Source organism: Glandiceps talaboti, chromosome 8, assembly GCF_964340395.1.
Source record: "Glandiceps talaboti chromosome 8, keGlaTala1.1, whole genome shotgun sequence".
NCBI lineage: Eukaryota > Metazoa > Hemichordata > Enteropneusta > Spengelidae > Glandiceps > Glandiceps talaboti.
This window is the reverse complement of record NC_135556.1, coordinates 16,645,414-16,666,141: the sequence shown is the minus strand read 5'-3', so window position 1 is coordinate 16,666,141 and position 20,728 is coordinate 16,645,414. Positions and strand designations below refer to the sequence as shown.

The 20,728-nt window shown below is 34.7% G+C and overlaps 1 protein-coding gene across 2 annotated transcripts; it reads right to left on the bottom strand.

The window, feature by feature from the left end:
• Positions 1 to 5,862: 5,862 nt before the first annotated feature.
• LOC144438544 (ragulator complex protein LAMTOR1-like) lies at positions 5,863 to 15,534 on the bottom strand. 2 transcript variants are annotated; one of them, XM_078127619.1, is made up of 5 exons: positions 15,355 to 15,534; positions 13,680 to 13,753; positions 12,181 to 12,345; positions 11,387 to 11,510; positions 5,863 to 10,473 (listed from the first exon to the last, which is right to left on the bottom strand). In XM_078127619.1, exons 1-5 carry the CDS (start codon positions 15,394 to 15,396, stop codon positions 10,381 to 10,383), a joined length of 498 nt encoding a protein of 165 aa, XP_077983745.1. In that variant the 5' UTR covers positions 15,397 to 15,534; the 3' UTR covers positions 5,863 to 10,380. The 2 variants fall into 2 exon arrangements, with proteins under 2 accessions (XP_077983745.1, XP_077983746.1); XM_078127620.1 differs by having other exon boundaries at positions 13,680 to 13,747.
• Positions 15,535 to 20,728: the final 5,194 nt, after the last annotated feature.

Here is a 20,728-nt window from a genome sequence, read left to right as displayed (position 1 = left end):
CTCCATATCTGTGATGAAGAAGGATAGTCACAATGGTATAAATGGTAGAGTTGTAAATATAAATGCAAAATAACGTCAGTGAGTTACAGTACTGTCGTTGTTGGTTTTACTTTAAATTTGGTAAAATTAATTATATGTTAACGTTTTTAGATCTTGTAACGCGCGTAAATAATCATTGGCGGCAGGCCAATAATATTAGTTCGATTCTAAGGTCAGATGTCATGGACCCATTTTGTGCATATCAAAGTATATTTACCATCCACAAGTTAAACGAAAGACATGGAATGTATACCCTGGTCTTTCTACGTCATGACAACAAGCGTCTTATGTCACTACAACGCGCGTTTACGTCACTGGTTCTGTTGTGTTGAAATATATGAGTCATAACGTTCAAATGTCCATTACTTTCCCCGATTTATCTTTGATATTACTGGTGCTAACAAAATTATGTTATTCTCTATCATTTTTCTTAATTCAGCCAGAAAATACTCATGACCTACAAATTACTGTAAACATAGCAGGAGCTTTTCAGTGTTCTATTGGGTTCCCCCCAGCTCTATTTGCTAGATGTAACCCAACATACAGTTTTGAACACGGACCTAAAACAGTGTGACACACATCATATAACTCCCCAATTCACAATTTGAGTCTCGTTGATCTCTTGTGTCTATTGAATCTATTATTATCTATAGCTATAACTTGAATTATATTCAGTAGAACTTACAGCAGCACCCGCCTTCTCTCTAGTTTCACGTATCACGGAGACTGCGTACTGTAAGCATCTGCGATCGTTATCGAGTATACCCTGATATTGGTATTTTCTCAAGACGGCCATAACCACTCCTTCGTCAATGGTACTGCACCATCTGTCATCACATGCTGTAGAAACACACGTGAAAAAGGATCATGAACATGCCCAGGCAAATAACAAAGAAAGCCTGATATTTTCTTTTTCATTACTCGTGACATATGTTACTGTGGACAGGTTGACAGTGCCTTGAAGTTTGCTGCCCTCAGACAATTAACCACTGTTTAAAGATGGTTTGTAAGCATGGATATAGGCCTAGCTAAATAGACTCTTTCACAAAACATTCAAAATGTCTGTGTTAAGGATTGTCGGTGTCATGATCAGATCAAATCTCATGGCAATTCGATTCCAATATGCTGGTAGAGTTTTGATGTGCTGGACATGTACTGCTTTAGTGCTCCACAGTCTTGTTTTTAGTTTTATTTCAGTTCCCCAAAGATGGGTTTTATGTATTGGTCTTGCCATTGTACTGTTTTTGAAAAATAATGCCACAGAATATATGTATTTCCTTTCCAGTCTCGTCTTTGGCTGATGCCACAGTCCCTCTTTCGCGGATTGTGACAACATCAGTCAGTTTAATTATTTTTGTATACGAAGACATTCACACAAATGATGAAGTCTTTCCACCGAAATAATTATTTTACAGTAAGAAAAGCTATACGAAAAATAGATAACTCTCGGATAGTTTATAATTATCTAAATATAAATGTCCACTTATTAACTAACCTGGCTCTGTGGGAGGTGGATTCCAGTACGATTGAGAATATCCACAAGGTCTAAATTGGGAGGTTCTTCTTCGAGGATTTACATCTGTTTTAGGGAAACAAGTCACAGAAATCTACTCAGTAATTATCACATTATATACATCAAATATCAGAAAGGAATTTGGAAGATTTTTAAGTGTCTTGTGAAATTTGTATTCGACAAAGTTTGATCTGAACAATGGCAATGTTAATTCTTAATATGAGACTGTAATGACGTCATCGGTCCGGGCTTATCAGACTACCCAATCATGTAATGGGGAAAGGAAGATTAGACCACGCCCACAACGGCTGATCTGTCAGTCTAAGGTATAATATGACATCCCCATTTACCTGATTCTTGCTGTTTACACCATCAAGTGTTTCTTACCCCTTTGGTTATGATTTTTGATCATATCTTACAATATTGAATTTGTCGATCTAATATTAACATATATTACATAATTAACCATGTCACCTATGTAAGAAAACAAACGTCAAGGAATTTTGACATGCGAATACTTGTGACGGACGAATATAATGCAAATGCACTTGCTAAAATGCACATTTGACGTTCATTTTATACCGAATAAAAATATACACATACTTACATCGTAGAGTGTCTTGACTGGTATATGGTGGGGGCGGATTACTATATCTATAATCTGTAGATACAGAGAATGGATGAAGCCTATTCAGTTGTAAGGATGATCCAAAGCCTTACTTGTATACTATACACTTACAATCTGATTAAAATCTAATGTAGATAATCGGCTAATCGATCATTGTTATTTTACCTTTTTATTTTTGCTTGAATTGACCTTCGTGATACATATTAACGTTTTCGTCTGGATAGCCGCCTCCTCTAGAGGTATACCGAGGTAAAATAACAATGAACGATTGGCCGACATCTACCTACATCGGATTTTAATCACACAATACACTTATTACCTGGCTAGCTATGAGGGAACTAGAAGACGTCTAGATCTACTGGCATGAGGGTTGTTATGCAGGTTGACCCCTCTCCCTTCTTGAATCGTAGTATAAATTGCATTGGCCAATTGTATATTAGTAATGAATCAAATATGATCAACAATAGAAATCGAGTCCATGCTATGGGGGCCCGTGGGTCTAACCATAAACCTACATCTAAAACCTGATCTAATCCGGACTTATGCTAGCTTGAAAACAAAGTTTATTTCATATGCATGGAACAAATATAACGCAAACGAATATTACAAAGATCTATCCCAACTAGTCAACTTTCCAACCTTGTTTGTTATGTTATTCGGAAAAATATCTGCCCTATATAAAAACGATTTGAGAGGTTTGTAGGAAGTAACTCTGTTAATTTATAATAAAGAGACGGTAGTTCTAAGAATTACGATGAACAAGCCATTCAATAATATAATGATTTACTATTGACAAACCATTCTTACAAAGTAGATGGGCTTGATGTTGAATTTGCATACAAACGAATTCATATGTGCGTACATAAATGGAATTGCCTATTTGAATTTCTGGCAAGACACCAACTAATGGCAACTTTAAAGGGAATTCCCCGGCAAAATTCCCCGATGAGTGTCGTCCATTTTTACATGTAAAACTATTTAGCATAAATAGGGACGTTCATTCTTACTAATTGGGAGTAATCGTTTGTTTACTTTTCACTACTTGAGGTGATGGTTTACACACACACACACACACACACACACACACACACACACAGACACACTTTGAGCATAACAGTCATGTAAGTATAAGTGTTTCTGGAAGAACAGTGCTCAATGCAATATTAGTAGCAGAGCAACACATAGCTCTTTTAATTTTCAGACTGAGTGCAAGCAGACTTTCACTTGTCTCCCCGCCAAGTTTGAAGGTATGGTTAATTCGCAATAAACAAATCTTACACACAACTTAATTTAAGAAAGGGAGAATAAAAATGCAGAAAAGTTCTCATTTCGTAACTGCAAACTTGCGTTGGCAAATATTGGATTTCATTACACGTAATTGCTGGATGGCAAAGAAATGTCTGGTCATATGAGCCTGTTCATTTTTCTAGCTTGTACTTTGATCCCCCGTCTAGCTGTTCAGAACAGACGATTTACTTTCCTGTAACAATGTAGATACACTACAGCGTCTTGCAGTTTTCTGTTTTCATGCCATGAAACTACGAAAAGAAGTTACCAATGTTATGTAACAGTTTCATTGCCTTTATTGAAGTACTACAGTACTTTATTGTAGTAATTGTCTATATCTTTGGGCCGATGGCCTCCGAATACGGAAATAACAAAACCTTTCAGTGTCAAAAAAATAGCCTGACATGAATGCATATAGATTTATTCATGCGTGTCTTCCGTTTAGCACACATTTTTGTTCTCGTGTACTTACCTTGTCGCATATTAAATCGCGATGTCGATGGTGGGTATTGAGCGTAATCGTCAACACTGTCACTATCGCTGTCGTCAAAGAAAACCCAGCGTCCCGGACTCATGTCGTGACAAAGTAACGAAAATCTCGTAAAATATTCTTAGGTTCAATCCGTGGCTATATTAATAGCACTGACGGAACTAAGTAAATATCTTTTCAGTTGTTGAAACTGACAGTAGTTTTACAATGACATCGACGTATATGCAAATTTTAAAATGAAGACCGCCTTCAGGTATGAGAAGTGGATAAATTATCGTAATGTGTAGTGGACTATGGCAAGCTGAAGAAGTCGAAAATATATGCTTGAATTTCCCATATTCATGTGGTATTTCTCCATTTTAAAAATATTACATGTAATTGTACAATTGTAAAATCGTTTCTGGATTATCAAAAATATATTCATATTTTCGTTTTGAGATCGCCACACATGTATGTATATATTACACACACACACACACACACACACACACACACACACACACACACACACACACTTGATTTTCACAGTATAACACTCAACACATGTCGAGTTCTAACCAAAAAAAAATAGAGGAACGAATGTATAGTCTCAATTATCACAGTTGCTATGAAACCAATCAATCAACCCAACAAACAAACACACAGACAAACAAACAAACAAACAAACAAACAAACAAACAAACAACCCGAATTTGTAACGTGCCAAATCTAAGACCATAATTCTGATTAATGGTACCTACAAGGGTCAATCCATACTAAATGCCCGTCTTTAGTTGATTGAGATTTTTACTATTTTGTCTAGGTCCTATACGGTATCGTCCCGGGGTATCGTTACGATTTACACCTCAGCTACCGAAAAACTTGATCTGTACAACCCATAGTTGGTTATCTGGTAAACGAAATACCATACACTTGATATAATATTGACGGTGTTCGGAGTCCCCTTCCCATTATTACGTGGTCAGTTAGAAAACACGTTGGCATCCCGACTAATCATAGATTTGGTGCTTACATTGTGTCGTTATTTCTTGGCTAGCAGTAGTGTATGCATTTTCCCGGGGCTATGATCGTACCTGTTTGGGTGTATGGCAAGCCGGATCGGATACAATATTGACTAATAGTGCCGTTCAGCTGTACGATATTGTATGCCAATTTAGTTAGCCCCAGACAGGAACTGCCATTAACCACAGACAACTAACTAGACAACTAACTGTGTTAGTTGTCTGTGCATTAACTGAAACTTCAAGTGATTTTCGGAATGAGCTCTTGCCTTCCATGTAACTATGAACCTTGGTTCAACAGCATTTTGAAAAGAGGAAACTATTATTGAAGTTCATGAAGTTTATAATATCAAGTCGAAACCTACAAAATGACACACCAAGTGGGCCACAAGATCCTTAAAATGCAAATGCCACCTACATGTCATACTAACAAACCATAATGTAAACAGAAAGGGAAGGAGAAGGATGTGTTTGGTGATCTGTGCCAGCATGCATTGCCTATGCAGGAAATTGTGAGGGTATTGAAGCGTGAAGGAATGCATATAGCACCCTCTCTTGACAGCACCTGAATCTATTTCGTACAACTGTGGAAATACGCATTTTGGATACAAATATGCCATTGATGTTGATTACAAATGCAAATACACATGCATATTTTGACCACTCAGATTGCAGTGATCACTAATTATGCAAATTAATCAGAGTTTTAGGTGAACATTTGAAATTACATGAATTGCTTAGCCACCCGTATTAATATCATTGTAAAGAAAATTGAAATATCTGTGTGTGTGTAAGTGTTTATACAGGAAGAGCAAGAGACAGACACAGACACACATAAACACAGACATATTTCTATAGCTCTCCATATGGGAGCGCAAAACCCAAAGAGTTGTCAAGTTCCTTTCCTGATTGATTTTATTTGATACACTATGATTCTAGAAATACATTCCCTTTATGCATTCTTATAAATCACTGAATGCTTCGTAGGTAATTCCTTTCACAGAAAATCACAAACTACAAAATATTTTACGACACAGATTAATCTGGGATACATACCATTGCAAAATGTTATCTCTTTTTTAATCTCATATCATCTCATATAACATTTACTACTTGAAAATAAGCCTGGTCACTTGAATGAGACTTTGGAAAAAAAATTTTCAACTCACTCAAGAAAACGTACAACTTTTTAATTCTATAGAAAGCCTCTATACACTGAAAATGAACAATTCTCGTGTCACCAGGTAAGCTAATTTTTGTTATATTTCATACCCAGGAAGCCCATTATTAAAGGCTGCTTTGAATACTCTTACAGCACCCTTGCCATACAAAGACGCCTTTCTACCTAAACATGGAATCACCCAACCATTTGAAATGAGTGGGATTTCTCTACTTGATATAGAACAAATGGGTGAAAGGGAGATTATTGCTTTTAACCAAAAAGGCACCTCCCTTTGCAGTAAATGATTTTATTTTTTTAATGCATTGATACATATAAAAACAACTTTACATCCAAACCAAAGTGTAGACAACTGTTCACAAAGACGTGGTAATTTTGACTTGTTCTCCCCAATCATTGATATATTCTAGTTGTCATATTGTTACTAACCTGTAACTTGTTTTACCATTAATATTTCCTCATGTCTGTTTAAAAAAGTGTTACAGTATGACAAACAAGAATAATCATGCTAATGTTTGGTTTAAGTGGCATAGTCTGTTAACTGAATGATTTATGCTAATTAGTGTTGTTGGTGTTGACAGTGGAGTATGTCAGATGTAATGTGACACTAAATTTACATCAAATAGTGAACATGCTGTCCAACTGTTGTGTTCCTAATATTGCAACAATAGACCTGGTAATCCAGCCGTCTGTGTACTAAGATAGATGTAAACTAATCTATTGTTCTTCAGTGTGGTAGATTACACAAGTGGGTGATAGCGGTTCCTCTGTTGTGTGATCGTAATCCCATGTGATCAAGATAGCATAAACATTGGAAGTCCCAAAACAAAACTGCAAGTTCATGGAACTCTAAATAAACTAGTTTTCAGAGATGCCTCCCTACTGAGACTTATGTTTAATTAAACCAACGTCCATTCAATAGCTTATCACTGTTGTATCAACATGTTGCCACTATAGTTTTAGTTTGTGTCTATCTTAGAAAACTGAAGTCTCAACTAACAGGGTAATATCTCTTCCAAGAACAAAGATTGGCATTTTTATTGGCTTCTAAAGTAAACCAAGACAATGAAAAGACTTTAAATTCTCATTTGGATACATGGATAGTTTTTTTCCACAAAGCCCAGGAATGCCTGGATGTGGATCAAGCACAGGTCATGAACATTATGGATTTGCATAGGTGTCATCTGGAATTCAGATATTATAATTTTTGGGTACCAATAAATTCAGTATAACACCAGGTCTTTCTGAGCATGTTGAAACCACCATGGTGATCAAATTTACTTATAAACATGTTTTTAAATGTACCATGTATGTACATTTTGTGATAATAATAATGTTAGTTTATATATAACAATTTCACATATGCTCAAAGCGCTTTACAATTACTACCCCTGGCACAGATCTATATGGCAACACAATGGCCTTTATACTTTCTCAACTCCATGGGGAGCAAAAAATTCATTGTAGCTTTTATTAGCACATAGGATTATATCATTCACATTGCAACCTCTATCCTACCAGGTCCCCAATTATACAGCTGAGTTGACTGTGGGACAGTTTTGGTTCAAAAGTTGCCAAGGACATTTCCATTTAGAAACAAATGACAAAGCCGAGGCTTGAACACGCAACCTGTAGATTTTTGCTAGCTGTCTGGAATTGTAAATTGAGTTCCTCTTGTCAAACATGGTGCCTCAGACTCAGTCACAGACTTTATGCCACTTAAAACATTTTAATCTACCCCCTTTATCAACAAATGTTCTGACACACTCTAGCAAAGAAAGAAAGTCGTTTTTGAAATAGCAAATATTTACAACTAGAACTATCAAATTTTACCTTCATCAAAATCACAAAAATACATCATGCTGTGTTAGTCTACAGTAGTTTCAGTCGTTTACATAAATAGAAACTGGGTGACAAAACGTAAAGTTATGCTCTGCATAAATTATCTAATATTTACTAGTCATCTTTTGTGCTGTATCTTAGTACTTTGCATATATTGCAACTAACTATAATTTTTACAAAATCTGTCCTGGTAATAGGCAATGTGTACCTGCGTTTTCTATTGCATTATTTCTTTACGTTTATATTTTGGGACAAGCCATCTCTAGGTTTTGGCATTTTCTAAAATTTATGATTTTCACATCAGGTACAGTTAGGTAATCGGAACCATATCACTGTTTTTTTCATTTGGTCTTTTATTTTTCTAGAACACTGTTACACTTAGAAGATCTTTTTCTACTTTCAACACTTTGACCCTCGAAAGATATAAAATGTTACGAGCTATGACACTATTATCTATCAAAGCCAAACATTACTTGTTACAAAATGTAATGGCATCGAATAAAGTTTTGATCATCTTGATCAGTGTTTTGAGATTTAGTTTGTAAAACATTTCATTGCAGGGTGTATAGTTACACTGAAAGCTTCACCATTGTCAGCATACCTTTTTAAAGCTGCACGAGCTCCAACTGGAACATTTTAAAAAAAAGTTTTGTTCCATATAATAACATGCTAAATCATAGTGTGGTACACCCTGGATCCCCTGTGGGTAAATATGTTTGTGTATCAGTACACACAGTATGGTGCGATATATCCGTTCATATTGATTTTTGGTTGTGGACTCAAAACTCTCCACACCCTCACTGTATCTCGACTTGAACATATCACTATATATGACTTATAGATAAAATCAACCTCTAACTAATTGACATGTACAATGTCTGATCATTTTTATTTTAATGATTTTCAGTTACAGCGGGTGCAGGTTTAATGATTTGTTTTATAACAATTGATCAAATATGTTTGTGTATCAGTGCACTTGGTATAGTGCAACAAAGCCAATCACGTTGATTTTTGTGTGTAGACTCAACACTGTCTACACCCAAAAATCAGTGCCCTCAAAGAATCACAATTCCACCTTATTACTTACTACTAATAGATAAAACAGACCTCTGATTACCATATACAATGTCTCATTATTCATATTTTTATCTATTTTTCAGTGAATATACTGTTCGTTGTCTGATCGGAAACATAATACCCCAGTTACGGGGAGTACAGCTTGAGCCTTTTTTTGTAACATGACATTTTTACAGGAATGTACACAATGGTGAATCCTTCAGTCTAAATACACAATAAACAGGGGTACAGTTGTACAAAAACTCCTAACAAAGAATTGAGTTGTGACGGCTGTAAACAGAAGAGTTAACTAACTTAGGAAAACCAACTGACAAGCAGAATATTTCTTTTCTGTGTTAACAGTGAATTAATTCCCTTTTTGCATGTCTTAGGTATTTCATTAATGATAAATCATCCAATAAGCACATGGACTTTGTGAATGTATAATATTACCTAAGTGAAATAACACTGATCAAATATCAATTTCAAATATATTCTTACACATATATAAACAAGTTTAAACCCAAATTTCCTTTTAAAAAAAGTACACTAGGTTTCCATTATGTGAGAATTGTAACATAAATTTTTTCCTCGTTTCCACAAGTACAGAAATCTAGTCTCTCATATATTACTTTGAGTTCAGAATTGAAGGACATTGCAAATGTGGCACACAGCATCGGGTGTACACAAGTTCCAAATTTCACTTTCAAGTATAACTGTACATGTATTTGTATCTACTTAAAATGTAGCAGGGTATATGCAGAGGTGACTATGACGATCATATCCTCACAACTCTATCAAAATGGGATTTTGACATGTCAGTACTTATACTGCAAAACAAAAAAAAATATATATGCTTGTATGCGGTTCTGGTATTTTAAACTGTATTTACAGTAATTCAATACAGTTTGAAGCCTAGGACAATTTTAATGAATTGAAAAACACTTTTTTTCAAGGAATAGAAACATTGCCATTAGTATCTTCATATCTACATGTATATTCTCAGAACACTAGTTCTCAAAATTGCAAATCCTAAAATAAATGATAACAATAATAATAATAAAGCTGGTTACAAAACTTGTCTGTTGCCACACCTCCGATCCCCACTTGATAAGTTTGTATCTTCTTTTGCTGCGAAACTCTGTAGATCCATATATCTATGTAAATCTGTGTCTCTCCTGACCTTGGGTCAATATGTCATATCTGATGTCCATAGCAACCAAGACAACCACAAATTTCGCTTACAGTGAAGAAAAATACTTGGTCCTTGAGAGGGGTCAAACGTATTTCGTAAACTTTTCTTTCTCTCCTACTTTCAAAAAAATACTTTTCATTGTTTGTATTTTAGGGGATTCCAAACTGAACCACTAAATCTTCTTTGTGTTCAACTTGGACATCAGTAAGGGCTCTGGCAGCATTGGCTGCTGCACTGTTTATCTGTAAATAGACAACAACAATACTAATAAACAGGATATTACTCAGGCTTAGCACTCTCAACAAATAGTTGTGAAAATAAACTAACACATGTTGATATTCGTTTAACCAATTTCACACACGTAGAAATATGATGGCAAAACTGAAATATTTTGACTAGAACCTCTAGCACTGTTCATCTGCTGCCACTAGATGGCGTAGTGACATAAAAATTGTCAGATTTGCAGTTATTAAGACAAATATATGAACTTTGAATTACTTGAACTTGAGTTACATTGTAATGCATGATAATCCTATAACATTTATTTTTTTGAATGTGTCTTTTAAAAATGCAATTTGCTTCGGATGGGGGCATACATACAGCTCCTAGTATGGCCATGTTCTAAGCTTGACCTTTCCATGACCTTTTCATAATGACTTCGGTTGAAGGTCAGTCAAGAATACAATTAAGGTCTTGTTGGACACATTTGGCTTTGAATGATGTATATCTATCATACAGACAGTCAATGTCATCAGATATCACCTATTCATAGTTTTCAACTTTTGATACAATTTGGACAGATAAGGACAGCACCTCAACACAATGTAACATATTACTAGCTCTCAAAGTCATTGAAGTCCAGTGAAAACACATGTAATCTACACCAGACTTAGTGACTTCATGTGGTTACAATGTGTTACACTTACAAGTATTTTGGTGTTATTTGTCAGCATGTCAGAAGTGATGTCATTATCTCACAATGCTGTACTATCAAAGACAGAAATATGTGTGACACAGTTTCCGCAGCATCTGGCGAAATTTGTCTGGAATTCAATTAATGTTCTGTACACTGTATGCATGTGACACAGTTTCAGTGATGCCTGATGTAATTAACTGGAATTCCATTCAGTACACTGTACAATAGAAAGAACTTACCAATTGGATATCTGATATTGATACAGGTTCACTAGCTAAGACAGCCTGTGGAACTGTTGTACCTGTCGGCAATGTAGGTTTTCTTGTCCTTGTAGAATTACCACTAACTATAGCTATCCTTGTACTGTAATCACAAACAAAGTATATCACTGTAACCTCGTCGTCATAGAAACTAATGCAAACAACTACAGCAAGGAACAACAGTTAGTTTATATTGACAGTCCACAAAAAGACAAACTATCTAAAATGATTAATAATTTACCACTTGATACAGCCAAATGGCTGATTAGTTCCTGATGAGATTTGCTGTAAGTAGTACCTTGTGACACAAAAATGACAGCCAGAATATGACAGAACCCCATGACACGTGAGTGTATGTGGCGTACTAGGGGTACTTGCATGAGCGCTTGTAGTTTTCTCTGCAACCATATGCTTGTGAAAGTGCAGCAGAAAACATTGCAAGCATGACTGCAAATATCTCTGAGTACCCACACTGAAAATCATGTGGCATTGGGTTCTGTTATTGTTACATAAATTATGTTTATCTGAAATGGCAAATTGCCATAAAAATCATACAGCACGGTCACATGATTTTGTGAGTAGCACACCCTCATTTGTACATGTATATCATTTGTAGGCAGATATGCAATAATGTTTTCAGTCTTGCACTGCAGTGAAAATACCACTAGTATGTGCGTGCGCCAGTGCAAGTACTCTCTGGTACATATGTAATAATCTCTGGTACATATGTAATAATGTATACTAACAGACATAATATCTGACACCCTACTAACCTGTACTGCCTTGCTCTGTCCATGTACTCATGTTGTTCCATTGTATGTGAATCTAAGGCTGAAACATCAATCACATTATTGGCTGTTTGATGTAAAATTCTATTGAGTGCTGACTGTTCATCACCTTTGGTAATAGATGGTGTTGAATGACTGTCAAAGTCATCACTGAAACAAGAAAATAGTACAAATTATTGTCAACCAAACAGACATTAAATTAAAATATATACAGTTATTTGCTACTCTGCTTTTAGAAACAATTTACTATTAAATATTATTAGAAATCTGACACATAAAACATGGATAGGAAATTTGGTAAATCTACAGTTTCCTCAACATTGTCAGTAATTTCTTAATAGCGGGAGAATCCTGGTAAAATTACTGAGTTTTTTCATTTCAATAATTTTTATTTACTTGCCCGGGTGAAAAAATAGATGTTCTTTCAGTTTGGTAGTGACATTTCTTTATGAGAGGAAGTGAATAAAATATGAATTTTTTTGTTTCACTTTCTCTTTGTATCAAGGCGTTAGGCTCCTGCTTTTGAAATAAAAATGTAATGTTGCATTTTGCCCAAAAAGTCAAACAAACAGGATTTCAAATAATATGTCAATTTACATTCATAATGACCTTTGACCTATGTCTGATTCCCAATAACTTGTCATGTGACAGCTGACAGGATATCACAAGCATCCTGGCTTTATGCATATCTTATGAGTCAAATTTCCAACGCAATCTATGTCAACAGTATCAATAAACAGAGCCATTATCTAATGTTATGGCTATCAGTTGTCTTTACTCCAGATTTTTTCTTCTTTCAATATTTTGATGCCCTGAAAGTTCATTAAAATCACTTCATTGGCCATTCTAGGTTTACACGTTATTACTTTAACCTATGACCATTGATTCACACAAGTCTATTACTTTTAAGATGTGGTGGTTAAACACATTCCATTTTGATTACTTGACATTGGAGGTGTGTAGGGATGACACAAGAATTTGTTTTGCACTTTTCAGGAGAGAATAACTTTATGAAGGTATTTGTATTTTTTTGTACATCCTCCCAGATTTCCACACGGCTTATCTGCAAACATGGTCAAATTTAAGTTACCAGATTTCTAAAAGCAAAGCAAAATTAGCACTATACAGTACTGTTCTTCACTAGCCCAATGTATTTTGATTATTGTATACAGTTTCCTGTGATATAAAGTATATCTCTACAACAGATAGGAAAGCGATGACATCATGCACAAGGATTTGACCATGACACACTTAGACAGTAAGTAAGGTGGGCGACAATCCTATAGATACAAAATGTATACCAGAAATTTAACCAATACACAGAACATCATTTGATAAGCCACAAGAGCTTTTGGCATTCGGCTGCACACTGTCAGTCATGTTCATGCTATCATACCGATTGATCACATAGTCTGGAGTACCAGCAATGACTGCATGTAACAGTTTCTAACATACTCAACAGTTAGAATAGAACTAAGACAAACCTTGTTATAGGACGGTTACTTGAATTCCCAACTGGGTTCCCAAGTAGTCGACTTCTTTCATTGGGTTCCTGTTCCTGAAAGAAAGCAAAATGCTTGTTACTAGTTTTTGATAATATGTGACACAATGTGACTGTCATTGATGCAATAATACATAATACAATATGATTGTTATTTTCATGCAATACACATATTTATATGTCAGTTACAATGTGCCCCTATGTAAACTATGTAGTGACTCACAAGAAACCCTATTTTTTGCCATTTTGCTCCACAACACAAAATTGTCTCTCATAACAGATACATTGGTCAGGAAACAGTTCAAAGTCTTAATTTAGTCCTCATTCTTCATTCTTTGTTTTTTTTTTAAATATTTTTTTTTTATAACTCTTGTTCTGTCTGGTTCAGGTACCGTTATGTTTTCTGTCTTTTATCTAGAACCCTTCCATATGATCTTTTGCGTGATGGGTCACACAAGGTGATGTCATCTTCAAATCCCACTATTTCTCACGTGATTTTACAAATTGTTTTGATTTTTTTTAATAATTTGTTGATATTACCTAAAAAAAAAAGTTTAGGGTGGGAAGTAAAAATCTAGGTTGGGTCGGGTTACTGGAACCAAACAATTTTTTTCCCCTTATCAATGTTCTTTCTCCCAACTTGTACTTAGTTGTGTACAAACAAATACCCATACGGAGAAAGACTCAGAGGAGTAATATACTATTGCCTATCACTGGTTAAGAGTTACAATAAATAATTCATTCTGAACTTTGTATGATTACTTACTTATAGTTAATCATACAAAATTATTTAGATGTACATTTTTGTACTTTGAATGAATCATTTGATTTGTCATATTTTTATGACTGGATTATTGAATAGTCGGATATTTGGATAACATAGTTGGAAATGTCAGCATTTACAATGTGTCTAATGATACAAATCACAGACACTTGTGGAATAAATTGTGTGTGAATGTGACATAATATAGATAAGCATATCTATGATAATTTAAAAAAAGAACAATTCTCACAAACTTATGCTTGTACCATTGTCCACTTCTAGTGTCTATTAACCTAAAAGTTCAATGACAATCACATGATATATAATCATTTTGTATGAGCAATGTGTTTATGTAGTGAGTTAGCCTAATCATAGACCGTGGAGGGACCTCCACTGTCTATGGTCCAATGGGTCTCGCTTTCTTTGCTTATATCACTCCAATAGGTTCTCCATATTATAATACACAATACTTTCACATGTTTCTTATTATAGATTTGCTCAAAAGTACGAAAACATATCTAAGTTGATCACGTCTGTCTGATATGAGGAAAGTCGATGACTGCATTTTACCGAGGCCATTCTGAACAAATGTGTTGTTTGTTGACCTTGAGTTCATGAATTTTCTTTTCACTGGATGGACATGTTCAAAGGTATTCACACCTTTATAATGACATTACACACTCTAGGCATTAACCAATATATTGTGCGAGACGAAATGCAGACAGTATAATACGACGACTGGAAATTTAATTTACTGTTTCATTGTTGACTTGTAAATTAGCATTTGGGTTCAGCTGATGGTCACATGTCTATGTATCACACAGTAAACTCACTCTCGATCGTTGTATTTCGTTCAATGTGTTTCTTGGGTTCTTCAGGCATTATGTTAACTTACCCCACTGTATTCCTCTTCGTCTTTGCAAAAACAACACCCCATCGTGACTTTTTTGTAGAATAAACAGGTTTATGACATTGTACTTTGAATAAATCTTTGAAATACACCCCTTTGAACGTGTTCGGCTCGCTTCAACGCACTTCTTCTCACGAGTATAAAGTTGGCGTCAGATTCAGATTCAGATTCAGCTAGCGTCATATTGAGCGTCAGATTCAGCGTCAGATAGCGTCAGCTAGCGTCAGATCCGAAGACACCCGACGGACTCAATCAAACCTGAATTAATACCGTTGAGACGACAGGGGAAGATTCCACTCCACAAGCTTTTGATGGAAGTTGGGATGTCTCTGCTTTTACAATTTTTATTTCGGAAAAACACGTGAAATAGAGTTGAAATACTTGTCACCGAGACATTGATAGCCCCAAGTTCGTCCACTGTATGTTCGTTGGTTGATACGTTTTGCCAATAATTTACACGGCGTCAGTAAAAATTAAATTTACGTGCGTAATATGTTGCCATACTTATGTTTTTATGCACATTTGAAAGCCTCTGAGATCTAGCTAGACATGTACCAGAGTTTGGTGTTACTGATAAAACGTAGAAGGCCTCCAGATCTAGACGCAATTGGTAAGTCTTACATTGTGTCGTTGTAACCATCGATGCATTAACCTATTTTAGGTATTTAATGAATAAAGATTTTTGTTGAGAGTATTGTTCATGAAACTGTGTCTACCTTTCACTTTGTGTATGTGTGTAATGTATCATAAGTTTATTATTTATGTCCATTTTGAAGTGGCCTGAAGATTAACACATTTAAATCACACATTGAAAAGTATATAACCTGTAGTACATTGGCTATTTATCAAGAAAACAACAGCATTGGGCTGATAGATCAGTGCAGTCAAGATGATATTAATCTGAGTTAGTTAATAATGTCTGTCACCCTATGATGGATCATAATTGTAAAGGATGTATAATTACAAGATATCATTGTGATGTTCGTTACATTTTCTAATAAGTATCAAATACAATTATAGGTATATACAGTTTGTATGAATTGATGTGCTTTATTGCATTATTTACCTATCCCCATGAAGTTGGTACATATAAGGCTTAATAATCACAACATTAACTGTAATTTTTCATTTACCATCGAAAGAATTAATTCATTGAATTTAATACTGTGTGGGTAGAGGCAGTGCATTATTATAAAATCAAACATTTATTTTTCTTACAAGTAACTTATTGTTTTTCCACTTAAAATTGTGCTCCCTGGGTCAATTATTTAACAAAGATGTGAGCATCATTGCTTTCAAATAAGTTTTGCATGCTTCTACTGAATTATCTATGCCTTAGAAGCCAAGATCGAAGTATATAATTGTTACAGTATTCAGGATGTCCTAGAGGAAAATGTCATCAACTGGGGTAGGAATTGGTGAAAGATGTAGTCTTGCTGCCCCTTGTTCTGTACTGATCAATAACACAACACATATCAACCAACAATAATCTGAACATGCTCCCATTCAGAGAAATATATCCCATGTTCCAAAAGTTCATCAACTATACAAATTAGCAATTGATTGACTCAATAACATCAAATATTTGCTTGGTCAATATATTTAGCAAGTTTAATCAAATTTGGTGTAATCTCGGTTTAGGCCCTAACTGACAACATTCGTTAAGTATCCAAATTGACAGCACTAAATTTCATTAAGAACTATCATATCTCTGTATGATCAATATCTGCGGCAAGTTTCATCAAATTTGATAAAACCCTTCTAGATGCATAACCGGAGTTACAAACATGCATTTATTATGCAAATTAGCCCTTAATTAACTTGACAACTCTTTTATATCATTGTATGATCTGTAGATGTAGCAAGTTTCATCGAATTTCTTCTGCATGTATAGCCCCATTTATCATAATTATGCATAAATCATTATGCAAATTAGTATTAATTTTTGAATCCACTCCCACCAAAACCTAATCAGTGCCAAATTACTGCCAGACAATGCCACATAGTAAGTTGCAGAACATTTGCTTCAGTGCTTTTTGAGACATCAATGGAAATTCTGCAGTGGAATTCTGCAGACACACTGTACCATGACATCAGCTCCCACACAGGAGCTAAAAAGAGGAATCAACACACAGTTCTGCCTTGTCGAAGTTACAAGATGGAATCTATTTTAGAAGAGACAATCTTTACAAAGGATTGTGTATTGTTTTATGTTGATAATTGAATATATTTCTACCAGCTGAGTTCCTATCAGACTTACAAATAAACCAGTCTGATATGCCCATTCAACATCTCAATGGAGAGAATGAAAGTACTTTTTTTTGCATTGTGCATATTTGTGTTTATTTCTTCTCTACTTGTTTATATTTCAAATACCAATAAATTCCCACAATGCAATTACTGAACAGAATAACATCATTGCTCTCCCCAACATCACTAATTAGAAATGTGGAAGCCAAGGCTTAGAAACCTCATGTTTAATATTTTCTGGAACACGCACTGTACTTTACAATATACTACACTACACTACACTGTTCTGTGCTATAATTTACTGTGCTGCATGCATGGTACTATATTACCATATTGTCATGAAAGCCAAGTTTTTCTAAGTACCAGATGGAGGAGGAACACAACTACTGGAGAAATACGAAAGAACTCACACACACATCAAAGGTTTTACTTTATCTCATTTATCTCTAAATAACAAAATACAACACTTGTACAGCAAATCTGCCTGTATGAAAAAAACTATGCTTAAACCTATAAAATTACTGATGGCTGGTTATGGAAAATAAAACTACTGGTAATGTTTATTGTAAAGTCTCATTTGTGTTGTATCAAAGCGTAGACTTGGGACACACTGTTGGCACTGCAATACACACACACACACACATACATGCACACCTCATGGATAAGATTGTCATTGTTCATGAATGCCAAGTTATGTTCAAAGCAATGTAGTATTCACAGTCCCAGCAAAGTGTTGAGTTTCCAAGCAGTAACAGAGTTCAGAACTTCCTCATACATTGTATAGGAATCCAACAGCATACAGTACTACAGAAATGTACTTTTATCACACATCAAATTCTGTGGATCAGCACCCATAACTTTCAAATATTGTCCATTTATACTAGTGTTACATGTAAACAACTATACTCCATATTATTGGATGATTGTACTTGCCACCAGGTGTCCTTCATATGTTATGCAAATTCACAAAAGTTGTTTATGTAAAGTAAGTCATCGGTTGTAACATATCATGCTAATTTACAATTTACCTTAAATTGTATGCGAGTAATAATGTCTCTAATTATCACAAGTAAACAAGTGTGACTGGTCAACCTAAAGTTGCTGACTGGCCAAATAAACTTTAATAACATCACCACATTGTGGCACATAGTTAACCATACATTAATATAAATATGTAACTTGTTTATTCTGTGCTGGAAGGTATGCCATGATGGGACTCTACACTAATACATCAGTCAGCCCCTCTATACTATACTATACTATACTGTACTATACTATACTGTACTATACTATGCCATACTATACTATACTATACTATACTATACTATACTATACTATACTATACTATACTATACTGTACTGTACTGTACTGTACTGTACTATACTCTACTATACTGCACTGTACTGTACTACACTACACTATACTAATACTATACTGTACTATACTATACTGTACTGTACTGTAAAGTACTGTACTAGTATACTATACTATACTGTACTATACTATACTATACTATACTGTAGTGTACTACACTACACTATACTAATACTAAACTGTACTATACTATACTGTACTGTACTATACTATACTATACTGTACTGTACTACACTACACTATACTATACTGTACTGTATTGTACTGTACTACACTATACTGTACTGTACTGTACTGTACTATACTCTACTATACTGTACTGTACTACACTACACTATACTATACTATACTGTACTGTACTGTACTACACTATACTGTACTGTACTACACTATACTATACTATACTGTACTGTACTATACTATACTGTACTGTATTGTACTGTACTGTACTACACTGCACTATACTATACTATACTGTACTATACTGTACTACACTATACTATACTATACTGTACTGTATTGTACTGTACTGTACTATACTGTACTGTACTATACTGTACTGTACTACACTACACTATACTAATACTATACTTTACTATACTGTACTGTACTGTAAAGTACTGTACTATACTATACTGTACTGTACTACACTATACTATACTGTACTATACTATACTGTACTGTATTGTACTGTACTACACTATACTATACTATACTGTACTGTACTATACTATACTATACTATACTGTATTGTACTGTACTACACTACACTATACTAATACTATACTTTACTATACTGTACTGTAAAGTACTATACTATACTGTACTGTACTACACTATACTATACTGTGTACTGTACTATACTATACTGTACTGTACTGTACTGTACTGTACTGTACTGTACTGTACTGTACTACACTATAATAATACTAATACTATATAGAACTGTACTGTACTGTAAATGTAAAGTACTGTACTATACTATACTATACTGTACTGTACTACACTACACTGTACTGTACTACACTACACTAATACTATACTGTACTGTACTGTACTGTAAATGTAAAGTACTGTACTATACTATACTATACTGTACTGTACTGTACTACACTACTCTATACTGTACTGTACTGTACAGTACTATACTATACTGTACTGTATTGTACTGTACTGTACTACACTACATTATACTATACTATACTGTACAATACTATACTATACTATACTGTACTGTACTGTAAAGTACTATACTATACTGTACAGTACTACTGTACTGTACTCTACTGTGCGATACTATAGTGTACTGTACCATACTATAACTGTACTGTACTATACTGTACTGTACTATACTATGCGATACTATACTGTACTGTACTGTACTATACTATACTGTATTGTATTGTACTGTACTGTACTACACTACATTATACTATACTATACCATACTATACTATACTATACTATACTGTACTGTACTTTACTAGACTATACTATACCCTATACTATACTATACTGTACTGTACTGTACTGTACTGTACTGTACTGTACTATCTTCAATGCACTGTAGTGTGCTTGATGCATTGTACATTATGCCCAATGTTCAGACATGGAAATAAATCAAATTCAATATTATTTAATCTTGATTAAACTTCATAATTTCACCACTTTATTAACACCAGCCTAGTGTTGAAGTTGACATCACTGTAACACAAAAGGAAAGAGAAAGTTACAA